The following is a 22258-nucleotide window of genomic DNA, read 5'->3' on the forward strand; positions in this document are numbered from 1 at the left end:
AGGAGAAGGAGAAGGAGAAGGAGAAGGAGAAGGAGAAGGAGAAGGAGGGAGGACAAGGAGAGGCCTTTCACCAGCTCCAAACCCTTGAGTTCACACGCTGCCCATGCAGTGCTGACCACAGCCCAGGTGCCTGGCAGAGCCTGTCCTTGCCCTGTGTTCAGCATTTGTTTCATTGTTTCAGAGCCATGTCCCTGATTTTCCTGTCCCTCCTGGGTGACAGACAAGCCGTGGCCCATTCCCCTTCACGAGCTGTGTGCCCATCCCATGCTGATTTTCACCCCTGTCACACGCAGGGGAGGTGGTGGGGGGGCTGCTGGCCCGTGGCCCCCGTGTGCCCCTCACTAAAGCATTGTCCGGACAGCAGGGCTGGATCTCCTGCCCCTCCCAGTGACCCCACTGCCGGCACAGCCACGCTGCACACATCCCCCACCAGCACGGGGGGAACACTCCCAGGCTCATCCCGCAGAGCTTTTAGGAGCTTTCACATTGCTGTTCCCACACAGAGCCTTCAGGGTGGCTTCAGCAGCAGGGAAGGGCAAGGGAGTCGTGCTCAGATGGGCCACAGTGAAGGTTTAATTTTAGGAGGAGAGGAGCAAGTCAGAAACACTCAGAAACCCAGGTGAGACCAACAGAGCCCCAACAGTGCCAGAGGGTCCATCCCAGCTGCAGTGAGAGGAGGGATCAGAGGGCACAGCACCCAGGAGCTGCCTCGGCCAGCACCCTGTGCACGTTTGCCAATGGAACAAGCTCAAAAGGCAGGCAGGGAATGTGTCGGAGGGCACATCCAGCACCAAAGCAGAGCCCACGCAGGGCAGGGAGTCCCAGGGATGCCAGCACAGCTGCTGCCAGTCCTGCAGCTGATCCATCAGGGCTCCCTCCCAAAGCATGTCACCTGAAGCCGTGCAGGGAGCAGCGCTGGAGCAGGCACAGGCTGAGCTGGGGGGGGGGTCTCATGACAATAAAAACAGGATCACAGAACCATGGAATGGTTTGGGCTGGCAGGGACCTCAAAGCCCATCCAGTGCCACCCCTGCCATGGCAGGGACACCTTCCACTGTCCCAGGCTGCTCCAAGCCCCAATGTCCAGCCTGGCCTTGGACACTGCCAGGGATCCAGGGGCAGCCACAGCTGCTCTGGGCACCCTGTGCCAGGGCCTCCCCACCCTCTGCACAAAGAACTTTGTACCATCCAATCTAAACCACTCTCTTCGTTTAAAACCATCCCCCTTGTCCTGTCACCATCCACTGGTGCAGGAAGCTGCCAGGTGTCCCTGGCAAGGGGCAGGCCCAGCTCTGACACATGCACACCTCCCTACCAAGGTGCCACCAGCCCGGGCACCCAGTGACTCACATTTGGGTCCCTTCTCTCCCAGCAGCAATGGCCCAGCCGCTGCCTCTCCCAGGGCAGAGCACATTCCCTGTCCAGCTGATGGGGGAGAGCCAAGGGGCTTCTCCACTGCCTTCCCTGTGCAGGCTGCAGCCACAGGGACCTCTTCTCATGGAATCACAGAGCCCCAGAATCATGGAATCATAGAACCACAGAGTCATGGAATCACAGAGCCCCAGAAACATGGAATCATAGAACCATGGAATCATAGAACCACAGAGTCATGGAATCATAGAACCACAGAGTCATGGAATCACAGAGTCACTGAATGGTTTAGGTTGGAAGGTACCCAAAGACCTGCCCATTCCAACCGTCCTGCCATGGGCAGGGACACCTTCCCCTGTCCCAGCTGTCTCTCCATCCAAAGCACTCTGCACATGCCCCAGGTGTCCCCAGGTTAAGCTATTCCAAGCTCCCAGTAAATCTGAGGTCCCCAGGAAATGACCAAACCCGGTGTTCTGAGGCAGACTTTGTCCCCGCAGCCCAGCTGGCCACCCCAAAGCTCAGGATTAATTGTAAGCCTTGAGAAACTCCAGGAAAGCCAAAAATAAACACAACGAAAGCAAAGCATTTCCCACTGAAAGCCATGGCCAAGGAAAGGCTCTCCTGGGCTCCTCCCCAGAGGCAGCTCGGGCTCATTTACTGTGCCACTGGTACAAATGTCTCTCCTTGGCCGTGCTGCTGCCTTGGAGCTCCTTTCCAGCCTGGGAGAGAAGGGGACAGGGACTGGACACGATCCCGGGCCAGCAGCACCCCCAGCCCCTCACAGAGCCCCTTCCCAGGGCTTGGGGCACCCAGCAGAGGGTGCAGCCTCAGGAAAACAGGAATAGTGCTGGAATAGTGGGGATGATGTTTAAACAAGCACTGTCTGATGTCCAGACCCCACACTGCCCTCAGAGCCTCAGCAGCAAAATGTGTGTCGTGGTAGAAACTGGGCCTTGGTAAAAGCCGGGGAGAAATGGCTCCTTGGGCTTGTGGGTGACATGAAACCCAAGGATGTCACCTTGGATGTCACCTGAAGATGAAGCCACAGCCCCCAGCCAGGCTCTGCCTGCAAGCCCAGCTGAAGTCTCCTCTCACTTCACCCCCTGATGTTGGAACTTGAGGTTCAAACCTGACACATCAAGGCCTGCAGGAGCTGAGCCTGCGGCCCCAGGGAGGGCAGAATCCCTTTGCTTCCCACCCAGAAGGGCTAAAATCCATTTTGTGGCCTGAAATGGACCCAGCCAAGGGGGGATTCAGCAGCTCTGCACGGAGTTGTGTAAAGGCAGGGGAGCAGGGTGGGGTGAGTGATGCAGCCCATGAACCCAGCCCAGGCAGCTGCCCCAGCCCTGAAGTGTCCAAGGCCAGGCTGGAAGGGGCTTGGAGCAGCCTGGGATAGTGGAAGGTGTCCCTGTCCATGGCAGGGGTGGCATTGGCTTTAGGGTCCCTCCCAACCCAACCCATTCCATGTTTCTGTGATTCCTGAACTGCCCTGCCTGGCTGGCACATGGGCAGGGCACAGCAGCTCTGTGCCAGGAGGGTTCAGGTGGTGCCCTCCTGCCTGCCCAGAGCCAGCTATGCCCTGGGTGACAGGGACAGGGACAGCCAGGCGATGCTGCCTGCAGCAGTGACCCCTGAGCAGCAGAGGGGCCCGTCTCGGACCCTCGGCCCGGGGACATCGCTGTCCTGAGCCCAGGTGACAGCAGGTCCCAGCTGCTCCCACTGCTGCTCCTGCTCCTGTCCCAGCCATGGGTGGGGTGGATGCAGAGCAGGTCCAACACTGGATCCCTCTCGCCATGGCCCAGCAGTGTCCCACCACCATCACTGGGGTCAGTGCCACCACTCAGAGCCACTGCCACCACCATCATTAACCCCTCTCCTTCAGGACACATTGGGGGTAAATTGAGGGAGGGAGAGAAGTGCCTGGAGTTCATAAATCGTCTTGTGCCAAAGAACCATCCTCTGCACTTCGGTGTGTGCTGGACACGGCCCCAGAGCGCTCCCAGTGCCACCAGTGCCTCCCCTCCACTTGCTCCTGGCCACCCCAGCTGGTTCCCCCACTCCTACCAGCCCTCCTCACTGGGGCAGACCCTTGGGCAGGGTTCAGGGACTTTGCTGCTCTCAATTATCGCCACTCCTGCCCAAACTGAGCCAAACCTTGACTGCTCAGGCATCCAGGAACAGGAAAAACCGTGTCACAAATGCAGTTGGCACGAGGCACATGGGAGTCACTGAGGGGTTGTGTTTGGGGCTGGAATTCTCCAGGCAGGCAGCCTGGTTTAATGACAGGCCTCAATTCAAACCAGGTCTGTCAGGCAAAGGCAACCTCAGCTGATTCCATCTTTACCTGAGCTAAAAATGAGTGGGGATAGAATTAAACAAATCAATTAAATCAAACCAGCAGGAAGCTGGGCCAGGGCAGGCTCAGGCTGGAGAGCAGGGAAAGGTTCTTCCCCAGAGGCTGCTGGGCACTGCCCAGGCTCCCCAGGGAATGGGCACGGCCCCGAGGCTGCCAGAGCTCCAGGAGCGTTTGGACAGCACTGCCAGGGATGCCCAGGCTGGGGTTGTTGGGGTGTCTGGGCAGGGCCGGGAGCTGGACTGGATGGTCCCTGTGGGTCCCATCTAGCTCAGGATATTCTGTGATTCCTTGAAAGCTGTCGACCAAAGCAAGTGTCCTTCATGGTGGCAATGTCCCCACAGAGGTCCCAGTCCTGCAGGTGACAGGAGAGCCAGAGGAGCTGTCCCAGCTGAACTTTCAGGCAGTAGCTCCCAAATCTCTTTCAGCCCAGAGCATCCCTGTGCTAGCACTGACTGCTCTACTCCTGACAGCAAAAGGGGCCTGGAAAAACAGCAGGGGAAGGAAACCTGTTTGGAAACTGCTGCTTCCTGCTGAGCTGGCCAGGGGGACAGAGCCAGAGAGCCCCACTTCACCCGGGCAAACAGCTCCAAAGTGCCTCCAGCCCAGGGCAGGGATGTTCTGAGCAGCACAGAGAGCAGGGCTGAGCAGCAAACACCAGCCTGCAGCACATGCCCCAGGACAGGACGGGATGCTGTCAAACTGAGGGATCCTGTGGATAGGAACATTCCCAGCACACGGACTGCGATCCAAAGGGAAAGGGACAGACAGCCCTCTAGTGTAAAGCCAATGCTAACCGTGTTTGCACGGCCATGGAGAGCATTGATCAGGGCCAGGTCCATGAGGATGTCTGCCTGGGAAGGAACCTGGGCACAGGAAGAGGGATTTGCTCCCTCCACAGCTCCCACTGCTCCTGAAAACATGCCAGTGCCACAGGGATGTGCAATCCCAGAATCCCTGAACGGTTTGGGTTGGGAGGAACCTCAAAGCCCATCCACTGCCACCCCTGCCATGGGCAGGAACACCTTCCACTGTCCCAGGCTGCTCCAAGCCCCAATGTCCAGCCTGGCCTTGGACACTGCCAGGGATCCAGGGGCAGCCACAGCTGCTCTGGGCACCCTGTGCCAGGGCCTGCCCACCCTCCCAGGGAACAATTCCTTCCCAATATCCCATCCAGCCCTGCCCTGGGGCAGTGGGGAGCCATTCCCTGTGTCCTGTCCCTCCAGATCCTTGTAGTGCAAGTCCTACAGGTCCCGGTGCTTTCCAGGTGACCATTTCTCTCTGCAGAGACAAATCCCTCGTTCCCAAAGTCCGGATTTGCTCTTAGGCTTTCCAAAGACCCCTCTGGTCCAGGGGAGGGTGTGGAGCCCTCCCAGCCTTATCCCAGCACCCCCAAAAGGCTTCTGAGAGCCCAACTTGCCCAGCAGCTCATGGCACATCCCTGACAGCCCCCACAGGAGCAGGGAAAGCTGAATTGGGGCCTCCAAAGATATTTTCCTTTCCTCTCCCTCCCCTCTGCTGAAGAGCCAGGCTGAGTTCCCAGCTCCTGGTGCACGTGGCTGTGTTGTGCACAGGGCTTATTGTCCGTGGCTCCCACCATCACTCACAGCCTTAAGAAAGACGCACAATTAAAATCAATATTTAAAGTCATCAAACAAGCAGAGGCAAATTTGAACAGCCCCACAATTCACCATGACATAACAACCCAGGGTGCAGGGCTGAGCGCTGAGCTGCAGCGCCGAGAGCACAGTTCTGCCCACAGTCTTCAAAATTTAATGAAAACACACCAGTTTTAAACACTTCCCCAAATCCAGCTCACAAAATCTGTCACTTTGATGTGAATGGTCCCAGTCTCAGACTAATCAGTCACTTTTACTTCCTCTTTAGTAGCTGAAGACGCAAATGAACTCCCAGCAAACCGCACAGCTCCGGGAGGAGAATTTAGCAGCCAGATGGTTCTTGCAAAAGATTGGTTTTTAACAAAAAAATAAAAGTGAACCCGTTTCCCCCACGAGCAGCTCACGGGAGTTGAGGTGACACATCACAAGTCACTGCGGAGTGTGACATTAGAGCATCACTTCTGCCACAGAAATGCCCCTTCCTAACGCACAGTGTAAATCAGAATTATCGCTAATAATGGATCAATTAGTGCAAGGCACTGTAATTATCCCGTGCACTCAGGGAAGAAAGGGAAGCGTCACACTGGAATGCAAACATCCCTTTGTTTCCAGAGGAAGGCACAGCACGGAGAGAAAAACAAAGCACAAAGTGCTGGAAAGGCACCAGGACTCCCAGAGCCATCGGAGGGAATGTGTCCAGCTCCCATGGGATGGAGAAAAGCTGGGATGGGCTGGAAACTCCCATCCAGGCAGTGAACCTCCCTCTCTACTGCTGTATCCATTTCTTTCTCCAGACTGTTCCCACCTCCGTGTGGAATTGCAGCTGGGGATGGGGATCAGAGCACAGCTGACAATGAGGACTCTCCAGACCTCCATGGATCAAGGACAGAAGTGCTGGACAAGGAAATTTCTGTGAGTCAGCTCCAGGAGTGAACACCAAAACAAGCACCATGGGGCAAAAGGGTTTGGGTCTCCTCAGGATGCAGATCCTGGAAGGAAGAAGGAGTCCTTATCCAGTGCTTGTCCTTGGCTGTCTGGGCTGGAACTGGGGCAGCAGCACAGGGAACAAATCCCATCCCACAGGTGATTTGGAGATCTGCAGGGTGGGAACCCTACACTCCTTCAGATGTTTCTGACCCACTGCTAAATAACTCCTCAGCACCATGAAGAGAGAAATCGTGTGCTGGGCACCCAAATGTCAGAGCTTTTTCAATGTCTGAGTGAAAGGGGACAAGATTAAGAAGCAATATCATCATTAATGGGACAGGAAGTGCAGGAAGTTCTGCTCCTGGGGTTCCAGCCCCTTCCCAGCTCCGTTCCCTTCCCTGGACACGCTCCAGCCCCTCCAGGTCTCTCTTGTCAGGAGGGTCCCAGAGCTGCCCCAGCACTGGAGGTGCCCCAGCAGTGCCAGCACAGGGGACGGGCCCTGCCCTGCTCCTGCTGCCACCCCAGGGCTGCCACAGCCCAGGATGACCAGAGATGACCAGAAGCCGATAGAATGTCATAGAACCAGAGAACCAGAGTCCCAGACTGGTTTGGGTGGAAAGGGACCTCAAAGCCCATCCAGTGCCACCCCTGCCATGGGCAGGGACACCTCCCACTGTCCCAGGCTGCTCCAAGCCCCAATGTCCAACCCGGCCTTGGACACTGCCAGGGATCCAGGGGCAGCCACAGCTTCTCTGGGCACCCTGTGCCAGGGCCTGCCCACCCTCCCAGGGAACAATTCCTTCCTGATATATATCCTAGTATGTCCTACAGGGTCAGGCAGAGGGAATTATGATAGCTGGGTCTGGCAAAGAGAAGGTGAAGGGAGATTTAACTCCAGCCTCCAGTTACTCCAAGGCAGTTGAAAGGATGGCAGAGCCAAGCACACCTTTGTGTGGCCAGGTGACACAGCAAGGAGCCACAGCCAAGAACTACCGCTTGGGAGGTCCAGTTCAGCCATCAGGAAAAGCTTTTTAATCAGCTCCAGAACTGGGAAAGGCCAGCAAGGCTCCAGCATTGGAGGTTTCCAAAGCTTGGATAGAGAAATCCATGGCAGACCTGAGCGGCGGTGCAATAGTCCTGTTCTGGACCCTCCCACCAGCACCTCCAGGGTTCTGGGATTTGGCCAGGTCTGTGTGCCCCCAGAGAGGTCCCTGCCCCTGCAGGGTGTCAGGAAAGGCTTCCAGCACAGGGTGCATCTGAGGACTCCAGAGCTCCAGGGAAGCTCTGCTTTAATTACCATCGATGTGGGACACCAGGCTGGGGCGGCTGGAACCAGTCCACACAAAACGTGCCCAGGGGCTTCGACCCCAGGAGCAGCCAGCAAAGCAAGCACAGGCACAGGACAACGTCTGCAAGGGTGCGCTGCCATCCTGAGTGTCCCTGCCACCGTCCCTGGCTGTGACCCCAGCACCTGCTCTGAACTCACAGGGAGCCAGCACAATGCTCACCATCGCTCTGGCCCCAGCCCTGCCACGCCCAGGGACAGAGCCAGGTACCCCACCCCACCCATGGTGCTGATCCAGGCCAGGTGACAAAGGGCTTGGGCTGCCTCGGCCAGACAGGCCATGGAGCTGTGGAGGAGGACAGGGTATCTCCATCCTTGGGAAGACATCCATCCTTGGGAAAGACATCCATCCTTGGGAAAACATTGATCCTTGGGAAGATCTCCATGCTGGACAGGACAAACCCCTGAGCAATCAGACCCAGCTTTGAAATCAGCTGTGCTTTGAGCAAGAGGTTCTTTAGATCCCTCCAGAGGTACTCCAGGGGTATCCAGGTGATTCCTCCAAATATTCCATGATTTCTTGAAAGCAAATATTCTGAGCCATGCCTTGCCTGACCCATGCAGACAGGACCCAACACTGACCCACTTGAGAGTCATCAGGGTGATGTCTTGAACTACTGAGCCCTCCAGAAACTGAACTAAAAATCCCAGCACTGGAGTGTTTGTTTTTTCTTGTTTCCAGACTCCTTGATGCTTTGCACGTGCTTGTGGAGTGTTTCTGCTTTCCTTGACAACCAGGGAGGATTCCAAATAAAACTCAAGTGCTTTTCTAATCCCCTGGTTCCAGGAGAGGGACGATAAATGGTGTAAAATCTGCTGGTGCTGTTGATCAGCTCCAGTGTGAAGGCTGGGAGGAAGGTGGGCCAGCCCAGAGACACGAACCTGCTGTGAATGCAGCAACACCCCTCAGGAGATCATCAGTCTTGTCACCTGACACTGTGTCACTGCTAAAGAGGTGATCAGTGACTGCTCAGACCTCCACATTTCAGCTCTGGGCTGAATTTAAGCATATCCTGGGTCCCCTGGGAGATAACTCAGCACCACTCTCCGAGGGACAGAGCTGGAAAAGCTGAGACTACATCACAGAAAGGCTCATTGACCTGGTCAAGGATACACAGAAGGCAGACGCAGGACCAAGACCAGACTCCAGAGGCCTTCTAGGAGCACTCTGAAAGCAAAGCAAGCATGGTCAGAGTCTGTGCCACACCACGAGATGTGCTCTGCCCACACAGGCAGGGCCTGGCTGTGAGTTGCACACAGCCCAAGGGGAACACCCGTGTCACCTGGTGCCACTGCCCTGAGCCCACACCCCCACCCTGAACACCACCCAAAGGGTAACCAGCCACTCCGAACTCCCACTCCGGTGTGTCCTAGCAGCCTCAGTCAGACCCAGCTCAGGCTGAGGTGAGTTTGCATATTTGAGCAAACTCTGCACGAATTCCTTTGGCATCTCTGCGCAAGCACGGCGGGATCCACCCTCGGCCTCTTTTAGCTAATTAAGACTTTTCAGTACAATTGTCCCCTTTTCCCTCAGCCTCTGGAAACCTCCAGGGGTTGCAACCACAGCAGGAAAGGGGAGGAGAAGCTGGGCTTTGTGTGTCACCAGCCTCACTCCTCCCTCCCACACCTCTGTGTGTCTGTGATGGAGGAGTCCTGACTACTCACAAATCCCAGACAGATCCATCCGGCTCCGGGACACAGCACAGAGCTTTCCACACGGCCAGGAAGGACAAGCCCTCCCAGAAACTCCCAGCCCTCACAGGCCCCACACTGACATGCTGCCTCTGCCAGCCCCTCTGTGCAGCAGTGCAGGATACTCCTGTCCCACTGGGGCTGCGCCTCCTGCATAAAGAGAAAACCTCTTTAGGAACATGAAAAGAGGCGCCTGGCACTCGGAGATTCGTCTTAATGAAGGTGACAGCAGCAGAGAGCACTGCAAATCCAAGGGGAAGAGGACACACACCTAACCAGACCGGCTCCTTTCCTGTCCCCTGCACTCCAGCCCTTCCAGCAGGATGGGCTCCCAGCACGGCAGGGCTGAGCCGCCCGAGCTGCGGCACAGGGCTGGGGGCAGGCTCCGAGCAGAGATTAGTGCTCAGCTCTGTGCAATCTGTCTTGTCCTGCTTTGTGTGCAGGCTCAGGCGATTTTCCCTCTCCTTCCGCATGGCTCGGGAGGGTGGGAAGGGAAGGAGGCCCAGCCCTTCCCAGGGCAGGCCCCGGTGCCCTCAGCCAGCAGCGCTGTGCATGCAGGGGTGCAGCAGCCTCAGAGCATCCGTTCCTTTCCTGCCCCCAGCTCACAGGCTCCTCGCTGCTTCCAAGAAGGAAAACATGGAAAATTCACATCTGTGCTGCTGGATTTTGTGGATTTTGGTTATTCCTCTGGAAGGCTCAATGGCCAAAGTCGTCATTGGCGTCAGAAGAAGATTACACAGCACAGGGCCTATGTCAGCAGCCACAGACTGGCACAAGGAATGTGGGATCTCAGCCATGCACCCCAGGTCCCTTGCCAGCTTCCAGCTCCACAGGAAGAGTGGATGCAGCAACAACCATTCCCCCGCCCTCTCATTCCAGGCCCCTGGAGCAGGGCAGGGAGCAGGGGAGAGCAGAGGGAGACACGCTGTGTAACAAACTGTCCCCTTGCTGCTTCCCACCAGTGGCTCCCGCTCCTTCCCACTCCTTTATGGACACAACAGGCTCCCAGGAGGTTTTCCCAAGCCAGGCCCGGAGCTCCTGAGCTCGGGATGGAGGGATCTAATGAGGGGCCCGGCTGTTTCAGCTCCCTGTGCTGGTGGAGCTCAGCATGTTCTGCTCACAGGCCTCAGCACTTTCTCACTGCTTCTCATTAACTCATCCTCTGGCCCAGCTTTGTCTGGGAAAACATCCCAGATCCAGCAGGGAACAACGACGTCTGCACCAGTTCAATGCCCAGGCACCGAGTGGTGCAACAGCACCTCCACCTTTTTGCCCTAAAATTCTTCTTTAAGCACATTCCTCTTTAGAAAACCTCTCCAAACACAGCTTCTGGTGGGCCCATGGAATACAGGTCTGAGGGCTGGGACACTTGCTGGGAAAGGGGGGACAAAGCCCAGAAAATGCAGCGGCCCCTCGATAAAAAATTTACATTATAAAGACAGGAAATACAGAATAATGCAATGAATGGTGTTTTCTCTCAAGAGGAAAAAAAAGAGCTGCTCTCATATCAGTGATGTTGATGTAGGTTCTCATATTACAGGGATTTGTATTCAGGTTTAAAAAAAAATGAATAAGCATAGAAAGCCCTTTTTCAGTAAAAATGAATTGTGTTAATAAAGCAGCAAGTGCTGAGAACAGGGAAAGCTCTGCCTGTCCAACTGCCCCTGGTGGCTATTTCTGGCTTACAAGGCACTTGAAGCATCCTGGCAGCCCACAGTGGGAAATGTAGTCCAGATCCAGCAGGATGGACACTTAGCTAAACAGAATCTCCCAGGTTCATAAGGACTTTCCAGCCAGACTTGCCAGCAAGCCAGGCTCCCCAGCCTCTCACAGGAGCAATTCATAAACTGCAGCAAAAACCCAAATAATTCAACCCCAAACCCCTCCAAGCCTTGTTCTATAAATAAAGCTGTTGTAACACGGTTTTTATATTTCATTATCCTCTGTGTTGTTCCACACGATGCTGGTGGCAGCCGGGAATGTCACAGTGTGGGGAGAGCAGTGCTGCAGCATCGGGGATGGGAGCAGAGGGGATCGGGGTGGCCGTACCACACCCAGCACCTGGACGCTGCTCTGCCAGCACCGCCAGCCCCACGGGTGACAAAGAGCCCCCGGCACAGCCTGGCACCGGCGGGCTGAGCACGGGCACGGAGCCGCCGGGCTCAGATCGATGGATCCTGCACCCGGCAAATGGAGGCTCGGATATCAGGACCCCCCCAGGGCCCGGGGAGAAGCTGGCACCGGAGCCTGCTCCCAAGGTGTTCCCCAAACAGGAATAAATTGGCCATTTCACGTTTCAGATCGACACAAAGCCTCTCAAGGAGGCGGTGTGCGGTGTGGATCACAGCTTGGATGTGTCCTTTGATAGTCACAAATAAATCAGCCAGAGTGTCCTCCAAAATAGAAAGGAAAAGAGAATTATATCTGTGCCGCTGACGGGAACGGGAAGCCAGCTGGAGACGGCACAGCTGGGAACAGAGTCCTTGCAGCCAGAGGCTCCGCATGCCCAAATCTCCCCTGCCCAGCAGCCCGGCCAGCCCTGGAGCTCCCACGATGGGCTGATCCCTCCAGTTAAAAACTGCAATCCGTGGGCTGGGCTCCCAGGGAGCACACCTGGGTGGCACTCGCTTCTCCGAGCGGGCTGAGCCCGCAGCCTGGCGCCAGTGTCCCTTCCGAGCTGGGGCCGCATCCCGGTCCCCCCGCAGCCTCCGCAAGCGGCACGGCGGGACCGGGGGGTTCCGAGAGCCGCCGCAGCCCCCGGCCCCTGTGCCAGCCCTGCCCCAGCCCCAGCCCGCACACGGGGGGCCAGGAAGCAAAGATTATCGCCGGAGTCCCTGGAAAAGGGCTGGTTCCACGGCTGTGCCAGGCTGAATGCTCCGTGCCTCTCCCGCGGCGCAGTGAGCGGAAAGGGGGTCCAGCCCCTGCACCCCCCGCCCTTCCCAGCCCCTGGCTCCCGGGCACGAAGCGGGGGCACCCTGAGGGGGGGCTCTGCGGGAAGCCCGCACCGCACCCCGGGACCCGCTGTCCCTGCGGGGAGCCCGGACCCTCCGCGAACTTCCCCGTCCGGAGGCACCGCGAGCGGGACGGGCTCGGGCAGCGGGGCCGGAGCTCCCCCGGCGGCCGGGCTGGGAGCGGGAGAAGCCGGGCTGCCCCATCCCCTCTGCCGCCCGTCCCGGCCCCATCCGCCGCGGGATGCGGGCTGGGGATGCGCTTCCCCCGGCGGCACCAACTTCGCCCGGTCACCCCAAGGCCGAGCCGAGCCAAGCCGAGGATGGGCGGCGGCTGGAGGGGGCTCAGCCCGTTGCTCCCCTTCCGTCGCGCTGCTCCCCTTCTATCCCTCTGTCCTCCTTCCATCCTGCTGCTCCCCTTCCATCCCTCTGTCCTCCTTCCATCCCTCTGTCCTCCTTCCATCCTGCTGCTCCACTTCCATCCCGCTGCTCCCTTTCCACCCCGCTGTCCTCCTTCCATCCCGCTGCCGTGCTCCGCGGCTGGAGACGAGCCGTGCCCGGTGCTCGCTCCCCCTCCGGCCTCGCCTCCGCTCCGCTCCGCTCCCGCAGCCGCGGCGCTCCCGCTCCCCCCGCGCCCTCCCCGCCGCCTCTCCCGGCCCCAGCGCCCGCTCCCGGCCCGGCGCCCGGCCCCTCTTCCCCTCGTGGGACCTCGGCCGCTCCCGAACACGCCACGGGGAAAAAAAGTTGCAGCGAGGGAAGTTCCCGGCGCAGGGCGAAGTTGGGGCCGCGGCCGCCGTGCCCAGCCCGGGGGAGCTGCGGCGGAGGAGGGGGCCGGGGCGCACCTACCTTCAGCTATCGCCCTCTTCATCTTAGGGGTCGGGGAAGGCACGTCTGGAGGCGCAAAGTGGAGCGGCAGCGGTACAATCCTTGGGAAAGCGGGACAGATCCCGGTGCCAAACTTCAGCCCGAGCGGGGAGCGGCGGCGCACGGGGAGGGGGGGGCGCTCCCGGTGCCGGCGCCCTCGCTCATCGGGGGAATGAGCAGCCCCCGAGCTGGAGTCAGCATCCAGGCGAGGCTCCCCCTCCCTGCCTCGCCTCGCCTCGCCTCGCCTCGCCTCTCCTCGCCTCGCCTGCCTCCTCCTCCCTCCGCCCGCCCGCCCGCCGCACGCACGGGGTCGGGGCTGCGGCGGATCCCGCGGCGGAGAGCGGAGCCGGCTGCGCTGTATCCCGGGAGCGAGCGGCGAGCGAGCGGGGATGGAGAGGCGATGAATGTTTTATGGGATCATGTGGTTTGACGTGAGAGGAATCAGCCTAGATCGGATTTACTGGCTGGAGGAGTGAGCGGGAGGACGGGGGAGCCGGGCACGGGCTGGCGGGGGGGAGGAGGGGCCGCTCCGACGGCGGCGGCTCCGCGGCGGAGCCCCCGCGGTGCGCGGCCGCGGCCCGGGCAGGGCTGCGCGGGGCCGGGAGCCTCATTCCTGGAGGAGAGGTGCCACCTAAAGGAAGCGACGGAGAGGGACGCCCGGGCGGCGGCGGGCACCGGGCCCGCTCCCTCCTCCCCACCTCCCGCCTCAGCCGCGCCCGCACCGCCCCGGGGGCCGCGGGGACCACGGCTCGGAGCCCCTCGGGAGGCAGCCACCGGAGACCTCGGCGGGTGTTTTCCCCTGCTCTGGATCTGCGCACCGGGGAGGCGGCGAGAGACACCCGAACCCACGGTGCCTCCTCTTCCTCACCAGATTCGGCTGCTGCAGGTGCGGAGCTGCTGCTTTCCCGAGGGAAGGATGTCTACGAGCCCCTTGGGTACAGCCCGAAGGAGAACTCTTCCCTGTTCTCTGTGGCTGAGCCCTCCCGCCATCCCTGCCCCTTGGGATCACTCTCCCGCGGGCAGGAGGGACAGCAGCTTGCCTCAGTTTACCCAAAGAGCACGAGTTACACTGTAGATGAAGCAGGGCTGGATTTCCACCCTGCTGAGCTCTCCGGCAGCCTTCCCTGTCCTGGAGGGACAAGGGCTCCCACACGGGCAGATCCCACCTGCAGCTGTCCTGGGAAGCAGAAAGATGGATTTTTATTAAGTGAACTCCTTCGCTCAGTGGGGAAAGGAGGAGGGAAGGATGGTGCCAGGGAAAGCTGAACATCCGCAATACAGAGAGGCGGTGGCTCTGTCCCTGCTAGTCAGAGGTCCAGCTGCCACCAGATCCATGTACAGTGTGTGTGTACGTCTGTATCCATGTGAAACCCCACTTGGAATTCTGCATACAGTCCTGGTGCCCCCAACATACAGGACATGGAACTGTGGGAGCAAGTCCGGAGGATGCCATGAAGTGCTCAGGGGACTGGAGCCCCTCCCCTATGGAGACAGGGTGGGAGTTGGGATTGCGCAGCCCAGAGAAGAGAAGGTTGTGTGGGGACCTCACAGCACCTTCCAGGGTCTGAAGGGGCTACAAGGAAGCCAGGAAGGGACTTTTCATCAAGAACAGGAGTGCCAGGACAAGGGGAATGGCTTCCCACTGCCAGAGGGCAGGGATGGATGGGATATTGGGAAGGAATTGTTCCCTGGGAGGGTGGGGAGGCCCTGGCACAGGGTGCCCAGAGCAGCTGTGGCTGCCCCTGGATCCCTGGCAGTGTCCAAGGCCAGGCTGGACACTGGGGCTTGGAGCAGCCTGGGACAGTGGGAGGTGTCCCTGCCCATGGCAGGGGTGGCACTGGATGGGCTTTGAGGTTCCTTCCCACCCAAACCATCCTGGCATTCTACAGTGTGTGTATTTGTCTTTACCTACGTACCCCAGGTATAGAAATGCTGTTGAACCTTCATTCCTCACTTACACTTTGTCACCCCAGTATTGGCCACCTCTTCCAGCTTGCCCTCAGGGCTGGTGTCACAACCACATCCTCCAAGGCCTGCGCAGTTTCCACCTTTCCACGCAGGCATCACTCCAAGGTGAGCCAGGGTTCAGTTTCTTCTGTGTGTGATAACCCTCTCACCTCACCCACAGGCTGTGGGGGCCTCACACTGACCCACCCCACAATCATCTGTGGGAAAAGGAAACACAACCAAAGGCACCCAACTGGACACCTGAGGCAGATGGAGGTGATTTACTACGTGTGGGCTTTATTTGTGCCAACAGCCTCAGCTGGCCCAAGCTCCTGGGCTCAGAATCACAGAATCACAGGATGGGTTGGGTTAGAAGGGACCTTAAAGCTCATCTGGTTCCAATCCTACTGCCACAGGCAGGGATACCTTCACTAGATCCTTGAAATCCCATCTGAAAATGATCCAGGAGAACTGTCCAGACACCCTCTAACTGTGCAGATGTGAAGTTCTGTACAGCCTAGGGCCTGCAGCCCCTTCCTCCAGCCCCCTGGAGAGGGCAGGTGACACCTGGGGAGGGCAGGGGGCTCCCTCTGGCCACTCACTTTCTGCTCCTCCAGAATGCAAAAGTGCAGAGATGATTCCCTAATCCTCTTCCTTCCCACACCTCCAGCCCAGCTCAGGCATCCACTGACCTTCTCTACCCCTTCTGCCTTGCCTGCCCCCTTCCCTCTATTTGCTCTGAGTGACTCCCAGCTGTATCCTGCCCATCCTGGATTTTCCAGGGGCCCTGTACACGTGTAATGAACAGGATAACACTTAATGACCATGCTGCCAGAGGAGCACTGTGCCCACAGGGCCCCAGCTGGGACACTTGGGTCACTCTTGGATGCTTGGGCCATGGCAGGTCTGCTCTGAAGGAACAGAAGGGTTTTCTGGGAATGCCAGGATAGGTGAGTTCTGGGAAGAGACAAGGAACATTCCTGTGCAATCTGCTGCAGCGCACTCTGTTGTTGATTTATGGACATCTTCTGGGAGGGAGGATGATCCCACCCTGCCCTGCTACTCCTGCAGTGGCAGCCCAGCTGCCACAGGTTAGGAATGTGCTGTTCCTCCCTTTTGAGCACACCTTCAAGCACTCCTGTTTCAGCAGTGCCCTTTGACTCCACCATCCCAACTGGTGCAGCAGGAGAGAGAGGTCACTGACGTGCAGGGCATGGAAACAGCTGCAGAAGAAAGGACCCTGGAGCTGGAATTTCCTGGGAGAGGGCTGGAAGGTGAGCAGGAGCACTGAAGGAGTTAATTGAAGCTGTAGTCACAGGCCCAAAAATTCCATGTTGTACCAGGGAGGCGGCGGCTGTTTGGCTGACATTTCTGAAAGGTTAATCTGGAAACAGAGAGAGCACATCTGCACAGGCTGGGCCTGACTCCTCCTGCAGGTCCCTGCACCTCCTTGGGCTGGTTCGACGTGGCAGCTGTTACGCTGAGGTCACCATGAGGCAGCGTGGCGCTGTGACCTTGGCTTGCTCTGATGCTCCACAGTGTCCTCGGGCCAGCTCTGCTCCCAAGCCCGTGTGACAAGGCACAGGAAACCGGCTCTGCTTTGTGCCTCGTGTTGGACATCTGCGCTTCCCATTTCTCCACGTGGCAAGGGGTTGTCCAGCAAGAACTGGGTGAAGGAGGGGGTCTCCAAGCAGGAGATCTCCGGTGGAGCTGGGGTGCTGGCAGTTGCAGTGGGAGCAACTCCGTGCAGCTCTGGAGAGGAGCCAGCGCTCCCCGGGATGAGGACACCTTGCTTTGACTGGATAATTATATGTTTGTCTCTACCTACTGCCTGATCACACTTGGATCAGTTCTCTTCCTTCGCACTGGGAGTCTTGTTTGCAAAGTGCCAGCCCCTCCCTGCTCTCTGGAACCCGGGGTGTAAGCACATGGGCCCCAAAGGATTTAGGGCACATTCCTGGGCCTTGTGGGCACTGAAGGGAGAGCTGGATGTGAGGGTACATAAAATAGGAATTCATTGCCCTTTGCTGTGCTCACACCCACCTCTTTCTTTTTCAATAGAGCCTAAAGGAATCGACTCCTGAATCCCAGTATTGAATAAAGTGTATCTTGTGCTGGTCCAGGATAGGCTTTTCACCTTTCTTCTCCACAGCCTTGTGGCTGCACCTGTCCTGTGTCTGATGTGGCTGGGAGCATCTGAAACCATCTCTGAGAGGAGCAAGGAGGCAGAAGAAGGACACCAAAAGACCAGGTTTTTTTCTCTTTCTAGTGGAAGGGGAAAAAGATGATCTTTTAAGGTGCCTTCCAACCCAGACCATCCTGGGACTCTGTGTTGTGTCTCTGCCGAGTTCCGGCACTGCCTGTGCTCACAGGAGACAGGAGCAGATGTGGGCACGTGGTGCAGCCTGGGCAATCAGCAGCTGAGGGAACATCACCTGCTCCAGTGGATAACTATCCTTCTGGCCCTCTGGAAGAGTCACCCTTCAGAGACACCAGAAGAGCTGCTTGAAGTAGCCTCCACCCGCTCTGAGGCCAGGCACGGGCACACCATGGGGCACACTCTCAGATACAGAACTGAAAGGGCTCCCCAGACCCACCAACACCGGACTACTGACAAAGTTTATGTTTGACACCTTCTACCTGTTGACTTGTGTGAAGGGCACCAAGACCACAGCCACAAGACCACAAATGTCTCTCCTGGACATTTCCAGCAGCTGGAACATAGCCCCTGCAGACTGGGAGGCACTGGGAGGCTCTGCATGAGCAGGGCTCCTCGGCCAGGGGAGCACACGAGGATGATCTGTGCTGACAGGATTTATCCAGGCACCCAGCGTAGCTCCTGCTCCATTTTCAGGACCTGAACTGATGCACTCCAGTGGGCAGAGACGTTCTGTGCAGAGTGGCTCTTCCAGCAGAACAGAGTACCAAGACTGGATCAGCCTACCAGCACTCCAAATACATAGAAATTTAAAATAGATATTTTACATGTAGCTATATTAGCCATTGACATGAAGTTGTGGCAGGTGGGACTGGGATCGTTCTCCAGAACTCCTCAGCTTCCACAGGAAGTGCAGCACAGAGAGAAGGGGCCAGGTGTCCACAGGAGGAATTTCCTGGGGAAGAGGAGGGGCAGTTCCGATCTCTGCTCCCTGGGCCAGGGACAGCAGCCAGGGAGCGGCTGGAGCTGGGCCAGGGCAGGCTCAGGCTGGAGAGCAGGGAAAGGTTCTTCCCCCAGAGGCTGCTGGGCACTGCCCAGGCTCCCCAGGGAATGGGCACGGCCCCGAGGCTGCCAGAGCTCCAGGAGCGTTTGGACAGCGCTGCCAGGGATGCCCAGGCTGGGGTTGTTGGGGTGTCTGGGCAGGGCCAGGAGCTGGGCTGGATGGTCCCTGTGGGTCTCTTCCAGCTCACGGGTGATGTGCCAGGTCTGGTTTCTGCCCTGCAGCTGGGTGTGCCCTGGGTACCAGAGCACCTCAGAAGCTGCACGGGGCCAGCACCTGGCAGGCCCAGCCCAGTGACCAGAGGACGGAGGCATGGCTGCCCACCCCTGGATCCTTTGCAGGGACACAGGACATGGCAGGGAGCTGCTGGCTGACCCTGGGCCCTGGTGTGAGTTGTGCCTGGCTCCAGCCCCAGCAGGCAGGGCACTCCATCTCTGCCCGCTGCTCAGCTCCTAACCAGAGCTCGTTAGTTCAGGGAAAGGCACTGAGTGAGAGGAGCTGCTTTGCTCCTCCTGCCATGAAAAACTGTGCCAGAGCCTGGCTGGGCAGGGCAGAGAGAGAAAAGCTCCCCCTCTGTCAGTGCATCCACCCCTGCACCACCAGCAGTGCGGTTCCCCCGGGTGCTGCTTCTCCCGGGAGTGAATTATGGCCCTCGCAGCTCCTGCTCCGTGATTTCGCTCACATTTCAGGCCTCTCCTGCCTGAGCAATGGGGTCGGCGTGGACGAGTTGTTCCTGTAAATCATCCCAGCGCTGCTCCAGCCTGACACATCAATCCCCTCTGCAAAAGGTTCCCACCTGGTCCTGGCGGTGCTGCTGAGATTGGGATGTGCCAGGAATCCTTCAGAGGCCTCTGCAGGAAGGGCTGCAGATTTATTCAGGTGTCTCTTGCAGAAAGCTGCTCCCTTTCCAGCCCTGGGGAAACTCACCTGGCTGAGGGCTGGCACTGGGCTTGGAGCTGCCCTGAGCTTGTCCTGCACTGGCTGTGAAGCAGCTGGGATCAATCAGAGAATCCCAGACTGGTTTGGGTGGAAGGGACCTTCAAGCCCATCCAGTGCCACCCCTGCCATGGGCAGGGACACCTTCCACTGTCCCAGGCTGCTCCAAGCCCCAATGTCCAGCCTGGCCTGGGACACTGCCAGGGATCCAGGGGCAGCCACAGCTGCTCTGGACACCCTGTGCCAGGGCCTCCCCACCCTCCCAGGGAACAATTCCTTCCCAATATCCCATCCAGCCCTGCCCTCTGGCACTGGGAAGCCATTCCCTGTGTCCTGTCCCTCCATGCCTTGTCCCCAGTCCCTCTCCAGCTCTCCTGGAGCCCCTTTAGGCCCTGGAAGGGGCTCTGAGCTCTCCCTGGAGCCTTCTCCTCTCCAGGTGAGTACTCCCAGCTCTCCCAGCCTGGCTCCAGAGCAGAGAGCCCAGGAAGGAGGGAGAGGTGGAGGAAAGCTGTTTTTAAGATTTATTTTATTCTCATTATCCTGCTCTGATTTTTTGGCAATAAATTCAATCAATATCCCCGGGTTCAGTCTGCTGTGCCCGTGATGGTGACCAGGGAGGGATTTCTCCCGGTGTTTATCTCAACTCATTCACCTCTCACTTTATCTTCTCTCCCCTTTCCAAGTGCAGAGGGCACTGATAAAGCAGCTTTGGTGGGCACCCAACATCCAGCTGGGGCCAGCCCACCCCAGAGATTCTTCACGTGCAGGGGGAGCCAAGGGGAGTGGGAGAAGTGCAGCAAAATCTGAATAAGGACCGAGCAGTAAAAGCTGCTCCTCCAGGGAGCTGGGCCAGGGCAGTGCTGTGCATTCCGTGGGTGTTGGCAGTGGAGTGAAGGAGGCTGGGCTGAACTGGGAATGCTGTGTGTCCCACAGGCCATCCCAGGGACCTCGGCCATGGTGATGACTTTTGGGACTACCTAAAACAGAGGCCAGACTGAATCAAGAGGATAAAAGCAGTGATATTTACTGGAGGGCCTTCAGGTACATTCAGGGCAAATGAAGCCCCTGGAGGTCACAGGTTTCCATACTTTTATAGGTTTGGTCCATTTGGATATCAGGGGTTAATCCTCCAATTACAGCTTCAGGTAATGAAGTCATTCACCCCAAGTTTGCTCCCCCAACTCACTGTTGTTTACATTTCTCGGGGCCTGAGGCAGTGAGGTGCCCTTGATTCCCAGGCCTGGAGAGGAAATGTTTTGTCTGACCAAGATGGGAGACCAGCAGCTAACAGGCTGTGTGGAGTTCAGAGGTAAACACTAAAGAATTGCAGGATATGAAAAATATATGAAAAATATAAAAGCTAAAACCTTAAGGCATCACTGGGAACCCAACATGGCCACAACCTCTCCATTTCTGCACCGGCAGCTCCCATCCCCACCTGAATGCCAAACCTCCAGGTGGACACAGGACCCAAACCGAGCCGGTTTTTGGGATGAAAAGCCCTCCCAGCACCCTTCGGTCAGAGCAGGTGGGCACATCCTGCACAGTCTGGGGTGTCCCTGCATCACAAGCACGTGTTTGTACACAGTGCCAAGGAGCGGGAGGAGCCCAGCTGAAGAATGGCTGCTCCATCCCAGGTGATGCCTGAAGATTTTGCTTTTTATGTATTTTTCATGTATTTGTGGCTTTGTAGACCATTAATACGTGGTTATACAGCTCCTGGTATTTTTCTTACCCTTTCTCTTAGATTTTGGAGTAATAAATGAACCTTCTAACACATTCCTGAAATACTGCTTAGTCTTATTTTCAAGCAGAGGACCTACAAGAAGAACATTCCATTTTCTAATCAGAATTTGAGAAGACATAACAAGAAGTGGGGCAAAGAAGCCCTGGACCAACTCCAGTGGGGCAGTACCTGGGGGACAAATTCCCTAGCCCACTGCTCTTCTAACTGGACAATGTTTGTTAGATTTGCTTATTCATTAAATTTATAAAAATTGTAGAAATCCAATACTGGGTGTGCCCATGACCAGCGGGACATCTGGAAGCTTCCGAACAAAGGTCAGCTTTTTATTTTACTATTTTAACACTGTTGCGAGAGTTCCCCCTTTTGATCCCACCCCAGTAGGATCCAGCTGGGGTCCCCTTCCAGGTCCTGTCCCTGCTCCGAGCTCTGCGTTCCAGGGGCTCTGCTGTTCCCAGGGCAGCACGTGGTGGGGTGGGCTGCGATCCGTGTGTTATCCGTGTGTTCTCTGAGGGCTCAGCTTTATGTTTCCCTCCAATCCAACGGTGTCTCCACTGGGATGGAGCTCGGGATGGACATTGCTGCCCAGACTTCCTCTGCCTTGAGTTTCTGGGACGTGGCTTTTCCTCCTCAGTTTGTTTGTTTGTTTGTTTGTTTTCCATTTCCTTGGGTATTTTTAAGGCTGACTCCTCCTCTCCCAAGGCCCCTGGCTGTCCTGGCAGAGGCAGCTGTTGGGCTTTGCAGGAAGGCTGCTGGAAGCACTGGCAGAGAATGAACACGGAATTTGTGACTGGGAGCAGCCGCCCTTGCAGCCCCATTCCGAGCGTCACCGAGATCTCATGGAGGAACAGGAGCATGGCAGCACCACCTGACCAGTCACAACAGCTCTGATTTCAGATCTGCAGTGCTCCCAGCAGAGTTAGCAAATGAGTTGCAGACCAGGAACTATCTGCAAATAGTTTCCAATAATGAATTGAGGTGCGAAAGCTGCAATCTGCTCCGAGACAATCTGTAAACAGAGGGAAGGAAAATTCACCAAAATAAATTATTCATTTCGGATTACTCCTCTAGCTCATGTCTTAACTTGAAAATCTCCAGGGCCTGCAGAGATTTCCAGGGATGCTCCTGCACCTCAAGCAGAGCTGTGTTGGAGCAGGCACAGGGATGTGAGACAGACCAGGGCATCCTATCAACACCCGGCCAGCTCTGCTCCCCCAGCTGATGGGGATTTGCTACCAAACACGGACCAGCTCCATGGGTGGTCCAAGGGCAGTGAAGGTAAATCTATTCCAGG

General features: G+C 57.5%; 1 protein-coding gene across 1 annotated transcript in view; it reads right to left on the bottom strand.

The window, feature by feature from the left end:
- RTN4R (reticulon 4 receptor) overlaps positions 1–13625 on the bottom strand; it is an 80539-nt gene extending 66914 nt beyond the window's left edge. Inside the window, exon 1 of the mRNA XM_042023824.1 lies at positions 13102–13625. Within this exon, the coding sequence (XP_041879758.1) occupies positions 13102–13123 (22 nt within the window). The 5' untranslated portion in view covers positions 13124–13625. The remainder of the gene's footprint in view (positions 1–13101) is intronic.
- Positions 13626–22258: the final 8633 nt, after the last annotated feature.

The sequence above is a fragment of the Corvus kubaryi genome, unplaced genomic scaffold (genome assembly GCF_017639235.1).
Source record: "Corvus kubaryi isolate FWS band 111438036 unplaced genomic scaffold, C.kubaryi_AGA036_p1.0 127, whole genome shotgun sequence".
Taxonomy (NCBI): domain Eukaryota; kingdom Metazoa; phylum Chordata; class Aves; order Passeriformes; family Corvidae; genus Corvus; species Corvus kubaryi.